General features: G+C 41.2%; 1 protein-coding gene across 1 annotated transcript in view; it reads left to right on the forward strand.

The window, feature by feature from the left end:
- GPLD1 (glycosylphosphatidylinositol specific phospholipase D1) overlaps positions 1-18,823 on the forward strand; it is a 68,670-nt gene that overhangs the window by 17,272 nt on the left and 32,575 nt on the right. The window contains 8 exon segments of the mRNA XM_019830144.3: positions 2,567-2,645; positions 5,745-5,842; positions 6,265-6,375; positions 7,961-8,009; positions 8,983-9,037; positions 18,228-18,335; positions 18,563-18,590; positions 18,684-18,823. Of these exon segments, the coding sequence (XP_019685703.2) occupies positions 2,567-2,645; positions 5,745-5,842; positions 6,265-6,375; positions 7,961-8,009; positions 8,983-9,037; positions 18,228-18,335; positions 18,563-18,590; positions 18,684-18,823 (668 nt within the window).

Below are 18,823 nucleotides of genomic sequence, written 5' to 3' on the forward strand. Positions count from 1 at the left end.
ATCTTCAGGTTTGGAAACATTCACTTTTGGAGCCTGGTTTTTTTTTTTTTTTTTTTTTTTCATTTTTGCTAATTTGGTAGGTGAAAAATGGTATTTTGTTAGAGATTTAATTGGCATTTTAGTGAATTAAGAATGAGGTTAAATATACTTTCAAGTGCTTACCGACTATTTCTAGTACTTATGTGAATCATTTATATCTTGTTTTTCAATTAGGATATTTATCTTGATGTGGAAAAATGACTTATTAAATATATGAGCCCCCGTCATGTATCAAATGATTCTTGTGGTTATTTTTCTCTTAAATTTGCTTCTGGTGCTTTTTACCATGCAAAATGCTTACATGTTGGGGTACTTAAGTGCACCGTTCTGTTCTTTTATGGATTTTGCCTGTATGCTTTGCTTAGAAAAATCATTCCCGCTCTGAGGTTGCGCGATTATTTCCTTAAGTTTGGTCCTAATTTTGTGGCTTCTTGTTTTGCCTTCAACTCTTTAAGTCACCTCGTATTTGTCTCTTGTTATGCCACGCTGGAACCCTCATGCCACAGGGTTGCGACGACACCATTTGTTGGTTACGCCCCCCCTTTCCTCTTCACTGTATGTTTTGTATGCTTGAGTCTGTTTCTTGACTCTCTCTGATCTCTTTCGACGCCAGGATCCTACTACTTTTATTTCTGTAGCTTAAAAATACATTTTTACGTCTGAAGGACGCATCCTTCCCCACATTTCCCCCCACCCCGCCGGCAGTGTCCTATTTTGCTGACACATTTACTTTTCGAGACTTACTTCAGAATTCTGTTTTAATGTTAAGTAACAGGCTCTCCCTCACCTAGAGTCTTTATCATGTGAACTAACTAGGACAGTGGCTGACAAGGTAAATATTCAATAAAGGTAACTATTATTTTGCAGTGACAAAAGTCCAACCCGAGCTACCTTTAGAGAACAAGGAGACTTTAGGGGCCCACGTAACTTACAGCCCTGGAGCAGAGCTCCACCCACAGGTCAAGTGGCGGTCTCTCTCCCCGTGGGGGACACAGGCCATCCAGAACTCAGCCTTCAAGCTGAAAATCCCCAAAGGGAAGAGGGTGTCCTCCCCTTGGCTCGAGATGAGGAGTCTCGGCGAGGGCTCTAACTGAGCTAGCTTTCATCAAACGTGCATCTCTGAGCCAAACATCGTGGTGGTGATGGGGATTAGTGAGTTCTTACGGAGAAATTAAGAAGTTTAGGTTGCCAAGCTTTTACTTTGCCCATTTTGGCCATCAGAGTTCATCTGCAGATCACAGAAGCCCCTCTGGCTAGCTTCTGCTGAGAGGGGCTCAATGCCCAGGATTGGGGAACTCGGTGCTGACGACGTGTGAGCGCTCGAAGAGCAGGTTCTGGGCTGAGCATCCAGGAAGAGCTCCCAGAACGACACCCGGAACTGGTCTGCCAGGGTCACCTGTGCCTAGTCAAACAGCCACGGCCCCAGTTGCTACATCCAGATCCAACTGCCTCCTACACAGTCTGGAGAGTAAGAAGCCGCCTTCTGGACTGTTGGCTCCAGGACCTTGTCACCTCAGCCATGTTCATTACTAGCAAAATAGGTGCTCTGTACTCAACCTGTGAACACCTGGGCCCCTCCGACCTCTGCTGCAAAACCAGGCACTTTCCTGCTAGCTGAAGAAGCGGGGGGGGGGGGGGGGGAGAGGGGGTTCCACCATGGAGTCTGGGAAATGTGGTCTTTGCTTTCTAGCCTCTAGAGACATCTGGGGCCCCCTGAAGGGGGTCAGAATGGAATGGAGTGAGCCAGTCACCCAAGGAAGACCCCTCCCTCCCCAAGCGCAAAAGACCTAACCTTACTCTAAAGCACAGGTAGCAGCTATAAACTTGTGTGTACGTAGTCGACCCTTGAACAACACAGGGGCTGCGGGGGCAGGGTGGGGGCAATCCCCCAGGCAGTTGAATATCCAAATATAACTTTGACGCCCCAAAAACTTAACTACTAATAGCCTACTGTTGATCAGAAGCCTTACTGATGAGTCAATTAACACTTATTTTGTATATGTATTATATACCGTATTCTAATAAAGCAAGGTAAAGAGACCATCAATGAGAAAATACGTTAAAGAAAATACACTTAGAGTACTCTACTACATTTAGTGAGAAGAATCTGCATATAAGTGGATCTGCACAGTCCGAGTCTGTGTTCAAGGGTCAACTGTGTAAATGTATATGTGCGTATATTGTGTGTCTGTGCGTATTTTATGTACACGTATGTATGTCTGTATGCCTCTCTTTCACTGATTTTTCACCGGATCATTGAAAATCGTTCTACAAAGCAGTTGGCGAACTAGCCTTGGGGAAATCCCGCTCTGTTGGGTGAACGGAGCAAATAAGTGATTTTTGCTACTTCTTGATCCGCCTGTGTTTGCTAGGACAGAACCCAAGGTTCTCCATTGTAGGGCGTTGTCTTGGATTACGCGTGAGTTTTTATTATCATGTATGCCTGCCCTCCATCCTCCTGTTGTTGGGGGGCCTGTCCCAGGCTGCTGCCTCTTGCCCCTCATCTCTCCGTTTTCCTGCTCCCCAGCTGTTGCTTGAACACCAGGACGCGTATCAGGCGGGAGCCGTGTTTCCTGATGCGTTTTACCCCAGCATCTGCGAAAGAGGTAAGGTGGAGTGTTACAGACCACACGATGTCGCCTTCACTTGAGCAGTAGGAATGGCTAGGATTTAAAACACACAGCACATTATATTTTCCACTATTGTTGGTCAATGACTTGGTTCGCGTTAGCTGCATTTTCCACGTAATCAAACCCTACCTACTCGAGCACGGAAATTCTGAGAATTTTCACGATCCTGTGCGCCCTTACTTTACTGCTTTGTGGCGGAAGAGAAAACATTTTGAAAGAGATTGAAGGGTCTGGGTTCTTGTTCTGTTAGCATGTGACTTTCAAAAACTCTTGGCCGCGTTGAGTCTGTTTCTGCACCTGTAACGTAGTAAAAATGCCTTCTTGCCTCTTTACTGGATTTTTGTTGGTGTTAATGCATATTATTTTGTCAAGTGTTCTGCAGACCTGAGGTGGTGTTATCAGCAAATTGGGCTTATGGGTGTGTCAGTCGGAGTCCCCAGCAGGCATGGAAGGTGCTCCCCAGTGGAGTGATTTGGGGTGTTTTATAAGGTGACCATTTACAAAGACAGGGGCACAATATAAAAGAACTGGGAAGGATAGTGCAGGGAGGGGGCAGTTAATGGACAGGCTGCTGCATGGGGGACCACTTGCTGGGGCCAGACTTTCAGCTGTGGACACAGCCAGTCCCTGTGACCCCACAGCAGGGGAGCTGGGAAAATGAATACCCCCATCTCCCTCTCTCTCCCTTCTCTTTGATCTCCTCTCCACACTCCCCATTGGCCAAACCCAACCCAAGCAAAGCCAGAGGGCAATGAGACCAATTGAACAGGTCCTAGGGGCACAGGGTGGGGCAGAGAAGGGTGACCGTGGATCCGAGGGACAAATGGAAGACATCCAGTACACTGGTCATCACGTAAACCATTTTTGGAATCTTGCAGTCATAGCCATTATCCCAATGTTTGGTTGAATACAGTGACGCTTGTAGGGTCAGTGGAATGTTTAGTGCCACACCTGGAGTCATGACCCCAGATAACTAAGCTTTTGTATTTCTCACGTTTGGAAGGTTGGGTTTTTCTTTTTTTTTCTTCTGTTTCCTTCTTAGTCTGTTAACTATCCTTTCTTAATCTTGCTATTGTTTTGCCTGCTTGTTACAGCTTTTTTTAAAAAACCTATTTCCTCTTTAGCCCTTCCCAACACTGTGTTCAGGGAGCTATAATGTCTCGATAATTTAACAGTTCCTTGATCTCTTCCATAAAAAAGAAGTAAAAGGATTTTTGTTTTTTGTCAATTAAACTTGAGAAAACTTGCTTAACTACGTGCCATTTTAAGAGACCAATTAAACACACAGTACTGCAGGCTTTGAGAAGAGTATAAAAGGGGTCCCCACTCTCCTGAATTTTCCATTTTTCCCACAGTGGTAGATGCCCTCCCCCAAACAGCACAGACCAATTCATCAGTGAGGTCGCTTAGAATTATAAAATATGGGTGCCTGGGTCAGTTAAGCATGACTTCAGCTCAGGTCATGATCTCATGGTTCATGGGTTCGAGCCCCGAGTCGGGCTCTGCCCTGACAGCTCAGAGCCTGGAGCCCGCTTCGGATTCTGTGTCTCCCTCTCTCTCTGCCCTTCCCCTGCTTGCGCTCTGTGTCTCTCTCAAAAAATAAAAAAATAAAAAAATTATAAAATACGTGCCAATTATGAGGAATTCGATGCAGACTCCTCTTAGACTTTTATGAAATTTTCCAGATTTCCCCTTGGTCTCACACATACCTACTTCCACAGCACCTGTCTCTTTCGTGTTTAGGGGTTCACTTTTATGGCCTCTTTCGAAAGCAAATGTTCTCATGCTCAGCTGCCAAAGAAACAGCTTTGTTTTTACACTTCCGTTGCATCACTTTACCTAGTACTGAACAAATCCTGTAACTACAACAATGAGGACCATCTTAGCGAGGAATGGAAGGAACCCTGCCGACTCCTGTAACACAGCTTGGCTGTGGGGACAGGTACCTGCTGGCTGCCACCCCCACCCCCAGGCCCTGGGTGGGCTTCCTTTTGCTTCTGGTCAGATTCCAGAGGGGAACAAAAGACAATTTGGTTAAGGGGAGGTTTGTCAAAACAGTTACCTCTATACTTAATTTTGGGTTTGTACTGAGTTCTGTAAAATAGGAATTATAAGTTTTATCTCTAGGAAAACCATTAGCACAAATCAAATTTCTTAGTTGCAATGTCTCTGAAAATCATTTACAAAAACCAATGATCGAAAACTGGTTAGGCTGTTTTTACTTTAGCGACAGTGAAAATACTTGAACTGAGGGACCTAAACTCGGAGTTTTGGTTTCAGTTGCCCCTCGTGACATTGGACACCCCAGGAAGAATGTGTGGCTTTGGGAGTTTTCGAGTAGATGTTTGGTCCCGTCTGTCTTATCCCCGCTGTGGAAATAAAGGGAATTAAGACACTCAGCTGATGCTTGGGGCCGGTGCCATTATAAAACAATTGTTGTAAATTAAAATGCTTGAAAGCCTTTGGAGTATATCTACTGTTGTCTTTTGTGCTGGTGGGGTGGACTGTGATGGATGGAGATTGCACACATGCACATATACACCCCCCCACACACCTCTACGCCCCCCCCCCACTGCACCTCCCCTCACACCACACACCCCTTCTCTCCTTCCCTTTATTATTTTTTTAAATTATTTTGTTTTGAGGCAGGGGCAGAGAGACAGGGAGAGAGAATCCCAAGCGGGCTCCATCCTGTCAGTGCAGAGCCTGATGTGGGGCTCGATCTCACAAACCGAGCAATCATGACCCGAGCTGAAATCAAGAGTAGGATGCTTAACCAACTGAGCCACCCAGGCACCCCCTCCTCTCCTTCCCTTTAGAGCACAGAATTGGAAACCCTTCCAGCTTCCATGGCAGCCCAGGTGATTTCAAGATGCTGTGAGCCAGTTCAGGCTCCTTTCTCTCTCTCTTTGTGCTGGCTCTTCTGTTCTAGAGGCTTCCCCTGCACATCAACAGAAGAAACTAAGAGACTCGGAGGGGAGGAGGAGGAGGGTCGTAGCGGGCAGCAGTGGCGGCAGATTTGATTGGGAATCTCCAGCTTTTAAAGAAAGACTCCTGACACCTTTGTTTCATCAGGGCAATTCCATGATGTGTCTGAGAGCACTCACTGGACCCCATTTCTGAATGCGAGCGTTCATTACATCCGAGAGAACTATCCTCTTCCTTGGGAGAAGGTAGGAACAGCCCTAAAGCCAAGAAGAAATTCTGTTCTAGACCCGCCGAGTCCCTTGCTTATGTCTGCATCTACTCCGTTTGTCCCCCGTCCCCACGCCAGGCTCTGGGAGGGCTGCCTCCCACCCCCACCCCTGCATACCTTCAATGCCAAACATAGCATGTGGCTAGTTAATATCTGAATAAACCACTTAAAAATGTTTGGGGTATGTCACTTCACTGTTTTGCTCCAAGGGTAATTAATCTGAAATCCGTAAAATATTTTGAAGAGTCCTTTGTGGTTTTTGTAACTGGAAACTACAATGTACCTGCCTCTAATTTTAGTGTTTAAGTCTCAGTAATGGAAATCATACTTATTAAAACTGTTAATAGGATTTTTATAGACCAACCCAAGCACCTAGGACTCTAATTCGCTTCTTGGCAGGACACAGAGAAATTGGTGGCATTCTTGTTGGGAATCACCTCTCACATGGTGGCCGATGTCAGCTGGCACAGCTTGGGGATCCAGCAAGGGTTCCTCAGGACAATGGCAGCTGTGAGTACCTGTCTTTGGGTTAATGATGCTATGGGAGTGTTTCCCACCCAGGATTAAAAACTCACCCTTTTAGAGGAGAGGAAAACTTGAGGTTATTCAGAGGTCATGTTATTTATTTTAAGAATAATTTATTATTTATTATTTATTCTCAAGCAGGTTAACATACAGTGTAGTCTTGGCTTCAGGAGTAAAACCCAGTGGTTCATCTCTTACATACGACACCCAGTGCTCATCCCAACAAGTGCCCTCCTCAATACCCATCACCCATTTTCCCCTCTCCCCTGCACCCCACCCCCATCAACCCTCAGTTTGTTCTCTGTATTTAAGAGTCTCTTATGGTTTGCCTCCCTCTGTTTTTATCTCATTTTTCCTTCCATTCCCCTGTGATCATCTGTTAAGTTTCTCAAATTCCACATGAGTGAAATCATGTGATACCTGTCTTTCTCTGACTCCTTTCACTTAGCCTAATGCCCTCCAGTTCCATCCACGTTGTTGCAAATGGCAGGATTTCATTCTTCCTCTTGGCTGAGTAGTATTCCATTGTGTATATAAACCACATCTTCTTTATCCGTTCATCAGTTGAGGAACATTTGGGCTCTTTCCATAATTTGGCTATTGTTTGGAAGCAAGATTTCTTGCCCAAAGCAGGATTTGTTAGATTTCCATCCATTACTATTTATGCCTCTTAATCTTCCTGCTGCCTATACATTCATCACACAGGCATTAGCCTTTCACTAATGTGCACTGAAAACGGCGATAAATGGGATGTTCTGTTTAGTCACAAACAATATTGGGGAAATTTCATGCTTTATTCATGTTGTGTATTAATAAGGATGTGAAGACCTGCCACTTAGTTCTATTTGAAAGTAATGGTTCCGCATGTTTTTTCTTTTATTAAATTTTCTTGATAGGCTGTTACATTAATTTCAGGTGTACAACATAGCAATTGGACGTCTCAGTTCATTATGCCGAGCTCACAAGTGTCACTGCCATCTGTCACCACACAACACCACTATACTACCATCACTGTGTCCCAATGCTGTACCTTTTATTTCCGTGATTAATCCGTTTAACTGGAAGCCTGTACCTCCTTTCCCCCCTTCATCCATTTTGCCCATCTTTTTGAATGTTCTGTATGAAAACGTCATTCCCCAAACTGAAAATGACGATCTTACCTGGTGACTTATTTCTGGAAGTCCCTTCTGGTCACCAGTTGACATTAGTACCATTCTGTGAGAAGCTTATGTTTGGACTCAGTCAAGACTGTGTATATATCCTCTGAGGCGCAAACATTTGCAATAGCTTTATTTACTACCAGACAACAGGTATACAACTCAGCGGCCAGTGTAGTTTTGAACAAATAAAATAAGTATTTTAATATAATAGATTTTATTAATGTAAAATAAAATAATAAAATGAAACATTGCTTTGAAAATTGAGTCCCATCCATATGTACCCTTAGCATTTCATTCGGTTAGACAGACATTCACCTTCCCACTACTGGTTTGGCTGTGGGGTAGGGGTTTGGGCTACAGTTTGTGATGTATACATACACACACATCGGGTGTTTCTCTTTCTTTTTCAGGTTGATTTTCATGGCTCTTATTCGGAGGCGCATTCGGCTGGTGACTTCGGTACTATTTACACTTGCCAAGTTTTCTTTTGCAGTGGTTATATCTCACTTGCTATGGAGTCACTATCTTAACTCTGTATTTTTTCCCCTATTTTAGTAACTTGCTTCTTTCTCCTTAACTGAGACCATTTCGTAATGAATTAGAACTGGCTATGTGGTTCCCTTGAGTAAAAATGTAGTTTTCATACTCTATGAAATAGGTATTAAGTCACTTTGTGAAATGTCTGATAAACAGGCAGGTGTCTAGATAGTAAGTAATGCTTTTGGGAGCGTCCTTGGGCAAAGACGTGCATAGTTCATGTAGGCTTGGTGCATTTTCTCTTTCTCATTCTTGTGTGTGTGTGTGTGTGTGTGTGTGTGTGTGTGTGTGTGTAAAATTCAACTTATACTAAAAAAAAAACCCAAATATTTAAAGTAAAATATGTATTTTTTATCCCATCTTACCAGTACATATACTAACTAGCTATCTTAATAATTCATAGTATGGGTATACTTTAACATAGAAATATATTTCCGAAACGTTGTGTATGTGTATTTTTTTATTTAAAAAAATCACATTTCATCATTGACTTGTGTCATAATTTAGAAAAGCTTTACTTTATATCAGGTTGAAACTCCTTACCTAATATCACCTAATACTTCAGCTTTAAAGTGGCATCTTCCATTTTTTCCCATAGTAAATTACCTCCCAATATCCAAAGTAGATGGTGAATGGGGTTTTTAAAGAACTTTCATGGCTTGTCTTTCCTTCAAGTGAGAAACTCTTAATACGGGTATTTTTTCTTAATTCATATGTTTCACTGCCTAAGATATAAAAGATCACCTTTTTCTTAAAGATATGCCTATATCTGAAACAACAAACAGAAACGTGTGACGATGTGATAAATAACCTGGATTATCCAAATTTGTGTCAAGGAAGCATGCTCCGTATTGTCTCTGACTGACCAAATGTACATATTTTTCTCGTACCCTAGGAGGAGATGTGTTGAGCCAGTTTGAGTTTAATTTTAATTACCTCGCACGGCACTGGTAAGAGCAAGTACACTCACATATGTGTTCTCTAAATGGCATTGACCCGTCTTATCCCTCTAGAAAATATAACCTACAATGTAACTAGAAGGCGTCTGTATTTGTAAATTCTAAAAGGTGAAATCCAGATTAGAACGGTCTGAGTAGATTCTTTAAACTTGTGAATTATACCATGTAAAAATGTATATTTTTAAAAATTTTTAACATTTATTTATTATTGAGAGACAGAGTGAGACAGAGCATGAGCAGGGAAGGGGCAGAGAGAGGGAGACACAGAATCCGAAGCAGACTTCAGGCTCTGAGCTGTCAGCACAGAGCCTGATATAGGGCTCGAACTCACGAACCGTGAGATCATGACCTGAGCTGAAGTCGGATGCTCAGCCTACTGAGCCACCCCGGGTGCCCCTAAACATGCATATTTATAAAAAAAAAAATAATAAGATGATGTACACCTGTGCAGCTACCACTCAGCTTAAGAAATGGAGCCTTACTGGAATCTTACAAGTTCCTTGCCCTCCCTCCTCACCTTCTCTCCCACTGGGGTAACCACCACTGTGGGTTTCCTGTTAATCATTTTGTTGCTTTTCTCTATAGTCTAAAACACAGGGATGTGTCCATATACAAAATAGTACATTTTTTAAGTTTTTAAAAAAAATGTTTATTTATATTTGAGAGACAGAGACAGAGCATGAATGGGGAAGAGGCAGAGAGAGGGAGACACAGAATCCGAAGCAGGATCCGGGCTCCGAGCTGTCAGCACAGAGCCCGACGCGGAACTCCAACCCACAAGCTGAGAGATCATGACCTGAGCCGAAGTCGGACGCTTAACCGACTGAGCCACCCAGGCGCCCCAGTAGTACACGGTTTTAAACTTTAGATAAATAGAATCGTATAGCACATATTCCTCAAATTTTGTTTACGTTTCTGTTTCTGAGATACAGTCACATGGATGTGTTTGGCGGTAGTTCGTTCATTTTTCACCACTACGTGGTATCCATTTCGTGGGCAGAGAAGGTGAATTACTCTGTTCTCACGTGGATGGATACGTAAGCCATATGGAGTGTTTTTGCTTCACACATAGCGTTGCCGTGAACGTTTCTGTACATACACCAGAGAGGAACCTCTCTCATAATCACCACCAGACATGGAATTGGTGGGTCGTAGGGCATGTGCATGTTTAACTCCCCTAAGCAAGCCCAGACTTTCAGAAAGCTCTTCCCAATTTCTGCTCTCCGCAGTTTTATATGGTAGTTATATGTATTTTTTTCTTTTGACGTTTACATTTTCTCCAATGCTGGGTACTGTCCAACTCAAAAATAACCTGTTTGGTGTGTAATGGTACCTCATTAAAGTTTTAATTTGCATTTCCCAGATGACTAATAATGAGGTTGAACGTTCTTTCATATTTGATTGTTCGTGTTTGATAGTAAGTGAAAATCTGATTTGGTGTTTAGCCTATTTTTCTGTTGGTTTGCTTATCCTTTTTGCTTGTTTCTGAGTGTTCTTTGCATATTAGGGCTCCTAATGTTTGGTCTGTTTATCATTATTTGTTACAAATATCTTTTTACAGTGTGCGGCATGTCTTTTTACTTATGTGTTTCAATAAACAGAACTTAATTTTAACCTATAGCAATTGAACGTATCGGTCTTTTCCTTTGTAATTTGTACTTATGATGTCTTATTTAAGAAATCCTTCCCTAGTTGAGGGCGTGAGATTATTCTCCTACTTAGCCTTCAAGAGCTTTTATAGTTTTATTTATTTATTTTTTTTAAATTCAACGTTTTTTATTTTTATTTTTGGGACAGAGAGAGACAGAGCATGAACGGGGGAGGGGCAGAGAGAGAGGGAGACACAGAATCGGAAACAGGCTCCAGGCTCTGAGCCATCAGCCCAGAGCCCGACGCGGGGCTCGAACTCACGGACCGCGAGATCGTGACCTGGCTGAAGTCGGAGGCTTAACCGACTGCGCCACCCAGGCGCCCCTATAGTTTTATTTTTTAAGCTTTGTCTTTCGTCTACCTGGAGTTAATTTTTTGTATATTCTGAGATAAAATCTGATTTTCTTTCTTTCTGGAGACAGAACTGATCGTCTCCAGATCCGGGCACTTATCCATAGCCTCCCCTTTCCTCACTGGTCTGTGATGCCCTCTCTGACATAAATTAAATTCCAGATGTATTTGGGTCCATTTCTGGGCTTTCTGTTTTGTTCTATTGGTCTAATTGTCCGTGAGCAATACTGATTTTGAAAAATTACAGTGACTTTATAACACATCTTGACATGTGGTAGGGCTGGTCTCTCAGCCTGTCCCTTTTCTTCAGACATACCTTGCATATTCTTTTGCCTTGGCTCTTTCAAATCAAGTGATAGGAGCAAGTTGCCCTGTTCTAAGAAAAATCTTGTTGGAATTTTTATTAGAATTTTATTGAATCTAGAGCTCCATCGGAAGAGAATTTACAACTTTGCAATATTGAGTCTTCTTATCCATAAATCTGTTATATATTTTATTTAACTCTTCTTTAATGACTTTAAAGTTTCACAAGTTTTGTCATCAAGGTCTTACATATTTTATTTGATTTGGTTGCAGAGACTTTTCATTTGCTACCATAAGTGGTAACTTTTGGTACCAGTTTTATTTTCTAATTGATTGTTGCTGTGTAGAAATGCAAGTGACTTTCTAATTTTGACTTTTGTATCCAGTAACTAATTTAAATGTGTCTGGAGATGCTTTCAAATTTACGGTAGACTCACAATGCCTCATCTACAGCTTGTCACCATTTTGCTTTTCTTATTTCCTCTAGAAATTTCCTTTTTCTGGTGCATCACACTGGCTAATGTTTTCAGTTCCGTAGAAGTGGTGATACTGTGGGGCACCTGGGTGGCTCAGTTGGTTAGGCATCTGACTTCAGCTCAGGTCATGATCTCACCGTTCGTGGGTTCAAGCCCCGCGTCAGGCTCCGTGCTGACAGCTCAGAGCCTGGAGTCTGCTTCGGATTCTGTGTCTTCCTCTCTCTCTAACCCTCCCCTGCTCATGCTGTTTCTCTCTTTCTCAAAAATAAATAAACATTAAAAATGGTGATACTGAACATGCTTACCTTGTTTGTGATCTTGAAGAAAATGCTTTCAAAATTCATCACGTATAATATTTGCTGTGGGTTTTTGTGACTATCCTTTATCAACTCAAGGTAATCCCCTTCTATTTCAGTTTGCTAGTAGTTTTTGTTATGAATTAACTTCTTATGGATTGAACTCTGCATCTGTTGAAATAGTTCTCTCTTCCTTAATCTGTTAATACAGTGATTCTATTAATCTTACATTTGCCAATATTTAATCAAGTTTAATTCCTGGGACAAACCAACTTTGGCATAGCTTCTTTTCTGTTTAATATTTGTTACATCTGTTGCTGCCTGGGCTTTTGCGTTTTTGTATATGGGTGAGCTTGTACTGTGATTTTCCTTTCTTCTGTCCTTGTTTGGTTTTGGTATCAAGGTTGGGCTGGCTTCATGACATCTGGTGGAGAGTATTCCTTCCTTTTCTGTTCTCTGGAAGTCTGTGTAAGATCCAAACTTCGTTTTCCTGAATGTTTAGTAGACTTTGTAAAGCCCTCTAGGTCAGGTGTTCTTTGTAGAGACTTCTTAAAAACTTCTGTAATGGTTATAGGGCTATAGAGTTTTTTAACTTCTTCTTAAGGAGTTTTATTTTTCTAGGGCTTTTCCATTCCCTCTGTTTAAACACCGTAGCATCAGGTTGTTCATAATTTAGTTTTTTCTTTATTTGTACTTGTGTTCCCTTGTCATCCATAAATGTTCTTTATCCTGTTTTTTCTTACATCTTCTCCAATGAATCTCAAATAATATTTTTCAGGTTTATTATTTTTAAAGAATGAACTTTTGGCTTTATTGATCCTCTCTGTTACATGTTCCCTTTCTCTTTCCTTTTTACTGATATATTTATTTCCTTCAGGTTCTTATAAAATTTGTAGAGTCTTTTTAAGTTTTTAAATTTAATGCCAGTATCGTTAACCTAGTGTTATATTAGTTTACAATATAGTGATTCAGCAAATCTGTCCATGACTTGGTGCTCACCACGACAAATGTACTCTTAATCCCCTTTATCTGTTGCACTCCTCCCCCCACCCATCTCCCTTCTGGTAATCATCAGTTTCTTCTCTATACTTAAGGGTCAGTTTCTTCTTTTGTCTCTCTCTTTTTTTCCTTTGTTCATTTGTTTTCTTTCCTAAACTCCACATCTGAATGGGATCACATGGTATTTGTCTTTCTCTGACTTATTTCACCTAGCATTATACTCTCTAGTTTACTCCATGTTGTTGCAAATGACAAGATACCATTCTTTTTTATGGCCAATTAATATTCCATCATGTATATATAGACCACACCTTCTTTATCTGTTCGTCAGTTGATGGGCATCTGTGCTGCTTCCTTAATTCGGCTCTTGTAGATAATACTGCTGAAAACATTGGGGTGCACGTATCCCTTTGAATTAGTATTTTTGTATCCTGTGGGTAAACACCCTGTGGTGCAATTGCTGAATTGTAGGGAAGTTCTACTTTTAACTTTTTGAGGAACCTCCACACTGTTTTCCACAGTGGCCATACCAGTTTGCACGTCCACCCACAGCGTACGAGGTTCCTTTTCCTCCACATCCTCGCCAACACCTGTTGTCTCTTGTGTTGTTGATTTTAGCCATTCTGACAGGTGTGAGGTGGTATCTCATTATAGTTTTGATTTATATTTCCCTGATGATGAGTGATGTTGAGGGCATCTTTCCATGTGTCTGTTGGCCCTCTGGATGTTTTCTCTGGAGAAATGTCCATGTTCTCTGCCCATTTTTAAATTGGTTTAGTTGTTCTTTTGGTGTTGACTTATATCAGTTCTTTATATATTTTGGATATTAACCCTTTATCAGGTATGTCATTTGAAAATATCTTCTCTCATTCGGTAGGATGTTTTTAGCTTTGCTGATTGTTTCCTTTGCTGTGCAGAAGCTTTTTATTTTATGAAGTCCCAATAGTTTATTTTTGCTTTTATGTCCCTTGCCTCAGGAAACATATCAGAAAAATGTTGCTATGGCTGATGTCAAAGAAATTACTGCCTGTGATCCCTTCTAGGGTTTTTATGGTTTCAGATCTCACATTTAGGCCTTTAATCCATTTTGAGTTTATTTTTGTGTATGGTGTAAAAAAGTGGCCGAGTTTCATTCTTCTGCATGTTGCTGTCCAGTTCTCCCAGCACCATTTGTTGAAGAGACTGTCTTTTTCCCATTGGATATTCTCTCCTGCTTTGTCAAAGATTAATTGATCATATAGTTGTGGGTTCACTTCTGGGTTTTCTATTCTGTTCCATTGATTTATGTCTATTTTTGTGCCAGTATCCCACTATTTTGATTAATGAAGCTTTGAAATATAACTTGAAGTCTGGAATTGTGATGCCTCCAGCTTTGCTTTTCTTTTTGAAGATTGCTTTGGCTACTCGGGGTCTTCTGTGGTTCTGTACAAATTTTAGGACTGTTCTAGCTCTGTGAAAAATGCTCTTGGTATTTTGTTAGGGATTGCATTGAATAGTAGATTGCTTTGGGTAGTATTGACATTTTAACAATATTTGTTTTTCCAATCCATGAACATGGAATGTCTTTCCATTTTTTGGTGTGTCGTCATCAATTTCTTTCATCAGTATTTTATAGTTTTCAGAGTATAGGTCTTTCACCTCTTCTGTTCCTAGAGATTTTATTGGTTTTGGTGCAATTGTCAATGGGATTGTTTCCTTAGTTTCTCTTTCTGCTACTTCGTTATTAGTATATAGAAATACAACAGAATTTTGTACATTGACTTTTGTATCCTGTGATGCTACTGAATTCATTTATCATCTCTAGTATTTTTTTGGTGGTGTCTGTAGGGTTTTCTATAGATAGTATCCTGGCATCTGCAAATAGTGATAGTTTTACTTTTTCCTTACCAATTTGGATGCCTTTTATTTATGTTGTCCAATTGCTGTGGCTAGAACTTCCAATACTATGTTAAATAACGGTGGTGAGAGCGGACATCGGCATCTTGTTCCTGATCTTAGAGGAAAGACTCTGAGTTTCTCACCACTGATGATGATGTTCACTGTGGGTTTTTCATATATGGCTTTTCTTATGTTGAGATATATTCCCTTTAAACCTATCTTGTGGAGGGTTTTGGTCATGAATGGATGTTGTACTTTGTCAAATGCTTTTTCTGCACCTACTGAAATGATCATAAGGCTTTTATTCTTTCTTTTATTGATATGCTATGTCGCATTGATTTTGTGAATACGGAACCACTCTTTGAACCCAGGAATAAATCTTACTTGATCATGGTTAATGTTTGTTTTGTTTTGTTTTTTTTTAATGTATTGTTGGATTTGGTTTGCTAGTATTTTGTTGAGGGTTTTTGCATCTGTGTCCATCAGATACTGGCCTGTACCTCTGGTTTTTAGTGGTGTCTTTATCTGGTTTGGGTATCAAAGTAATGCTGGCCTCATAAAATGCATTTGGGAGTTTTCTTTCGTCTTCTATCTTTTGTAATAGTTTGAGAAGAACAGGTATTAACTCTTCTTTGTATGTTTGGTATAATTTGCCTGTGAAGCCATCTGGCTCTGGACTTTTGTTTATTGGGGGTTTTTTGATTACTGATTGAATTTCATTAACGATAATTGGTCTGTTGAAATTTTCTACTTCTTCCTGATTCAGTTTTGGTAGGTTATATGTTCCTAGGAATTTATCCATTTCTTCTAGATTGTCCAATTTGTCATCATAGAATTTTTCTTAATATTCTCTTACAATTCTTTGTGTTTCTGTGGTGTCAGTTGTTACTTTTCCTCTTTTGGGGGGGTTGTTTATTTACGACCTCCCTCTCTCTCTCTCTCCCTCTCTCTCTCTCTCTCTCTCTCTCTCTCTCTCTCTCTGATGACTCTGGCAAGAGGTTCGTCCATTTTCAAGGAACCAAGTAGGCTCCCCAGTGTGATAATCTGCTTCTTGCCCCTCTCTGAAACCATGGCTCCCTCCCTCTGGTAGCCAGACCTGTGGGGTTTAGCCCACACCATGTCTCTACCCTTTCTACCCTCTTTAATGTGGCCTCTTCTCTACATTTAGTTGTGGAGGCTCTTCTGCCAGTCTTTGGGTCATTTTTGGGGTTGTCTGCACTGATGTGAGTGTTGTCTAGTTGTACCCATGGGACAAGATCCATTTAGGGTCCTCCCACTCTGCCGTCTTTGCCAGGAGTCTCCTGTTGAGTCTTGATTTGAGACCTAACGTATGATCAACACTCGTAAATAGTCCATATGCGCTTGAAAAGATTGTTCTCCAACTTTTGGTCTAATGTACATATGCTTATTAGCTTAAGCTTATTAAATTTACTGTTAAAATGATAAATTAGCCTTTTTATTTTACATTAGATCGATCTAATAATTACTGAGAGAGAAATTTGTTAAAAAAATTTCCCCTGGTGATGGTGGATTGTTTTCCATTTTCTTGAAGCTCTGTCAGTTTGCTATATAGATGTTTTGAAGATATGTTGTCAGGTACATTCATCTTTCCAGTGAGTTGAACCTTTTCCTCATGACGTGGTGACCCTCTTCATCGCCAATGAATGCTTATTGCCTTCCAGTCTCCTTTAGCAACTATCACTGTCGTTACGCCGGCTCTCTTGGTTATGTCCCATGGTGCTTGAATTCCTCACGGCTGGACTTCGAGTGGCATGTCTCCAGGCAGGGTTTGTCAACTTCTGCAGGCTCCCAGGAGACACTGTTAACCTAGGACCATACGGAGTTACATTCAGCCCTTGAAGTTTTTCTGACTACAGAGATAGCACGAATGCAGGACAGACCATTTGTGGGACTGGTGGTAGTTACCAATGTTAGGGGGACATCTATATCTTTTCCCCTTTATCCATTGTCAGTTTCTTGGCTGACCTTGACAGGTTAGGTTGGTTTCTAGCTAATACTCGTGCAGAGGCATAGCCATTAGTTCAGAGTCTCCTCCGACGTGGAAACCAGCTTTGGCTGGTTTCTGTGCTTTAGCCCATACCTTCTGCAGCCCTTCAAAATCGCCAAGAGCTCGGGGTAGAGCCTGGCTTCCCCACTTGCTTACCTCTTCAAGTTTCCAGTTTCAATTTATTTTGGGCCTTTGGAAAATTTTCACTTTCTTGCTAGCTTCGTGATTCATCTAAAAAAAATATTTTTGTTATTTTGTCCAGCCCGGAGCTATTTTTATTGGGAGGACCACTCTGGTGCTCTTATTAAAAAAAAAAAAAAAATGGATCTCTCCGTAGAGTCTTTCTCATAAATATACTAAAATCAGGTTTTATTTGGTTGTGATTTCTGTCTGGTGTATTCTAAGGTTTCAGAAATAAAAACGGAAGATGATTCAGCATTAATCTAATGTATGCTGCTCTTTTGACTGAAATAAGGAATATTGTGAATCAAAACCTGACTTAGAATTCTTTTTACTGTCTCACTTCTTACTTCTGTGTGGTCTAAACCAGGATGTTGGGGTGAGGAGCCATTTCGGTGTTTTTAAGAAAATATTTTGTAATGTTTATGTATTTTTGAGAGAGAGAAGGAGAAAGAGAGAGAGGGAGAGAGAATGAATGGGGGAGGGGCAGAGAGAGAGGGAGACACAGAACCCAAAGCAGGCTTCAGGCTCTGAACTGTGAGTGCAGAGCCTGATGAGGGGCTCGAACTCACAAACCATGAGCTCATGACCTGAGCCGAAGTTGGACGCTTCACCAACTGAGCCACCCAGGCGCCCCCAATTTTGGTGTTTTAAAACTAAGAACTTTCAATAGCAATTCAGTGCTCAAAAGAATAAAAATATATTGCTCCTTGAACTGAATTCACAAGACTAATTCTTTTGACACGTTAGAGTTCCTGTCTTCCAATGTACCTCCATAAATATTGGGTTAAGGTACAGTTGTTTGCTGTGCATCTTTGGGGAAATCAGTTCACTTTTCTGTGCTTTAGCTTCCTCTGATGTCGAGCAGGAATGTAGTAATTCCAAGCACCGGGGCTTGTAGGTAGGATGAGATAAATAGCTCATGGAAAGCCCTTTGCATAATTCCTGGCCCAAAGTAATCATGGAGTGAACAGTAGCTGCTCTTGCTGGCCATTTATCTTTAATTTCAGAATCTTATTTTATTCTAACGCCTTTCTCAGGTATGTGCCCGTCCAAGATCTGCTGGGAATTTACAAGAAGCTCTATGGCTGAGAAGTCATCACCAAAAGTGCAATCGTTGACTGTACCTACCTTCAGTTCTTGGAAATGTAGGTGTCGCCCAGAGGAGAGCTTACAACTGATCTCAGTGTGACTTCCTTAGAGCGCTTTCTGACGTTTTAGTTTCCTGAGTTGGGTTTTGGATTTACGGGATTTTGCTCATTCAAAGGCAGTTGCATGGTAGTAGCTACATGTTAATGGAGTTTTTTCCTTCATTATCTGCTTCGCTTCTCTGTACAAACCACACTCACAGGCAAAATTGTTGTTCATGTTGCAGGTATGGTGAGATGCTAGCCGTTTCCAAGGTAAAGGCTTCATTCTTCACAGTCTCAATTTAAAGGATTACGAAGACACCAGGAAAAGCACTTATTGGTAACTTTTCTTTTTCTCTACTGTAGCTTTATCCCACTTATTCCAGAAGATCCCCGTTTTTGGTGGAACAATTCCAAGAATATTTCCTGGGGGGACTGGATGACATGGCGTATTGGTCCACGAACATCTTCCGTCTGACGAGCTTCATGTTAGAGAACGGGACCAG

The sequence above is a fragment of the Felis catus genome, chromosome B2 (assembly GCF_018350175.1).
Source record: "Felis catus isolate Fca126 chromosome B2, F.catus_Fca126_mat1.0, whole genome shotgun sequence".
Lineage (NCBI taxonomy): Eukaryota > Metazoa > Chordata > Mammalia > Carnivora > Felidae > Felis > Felis catus.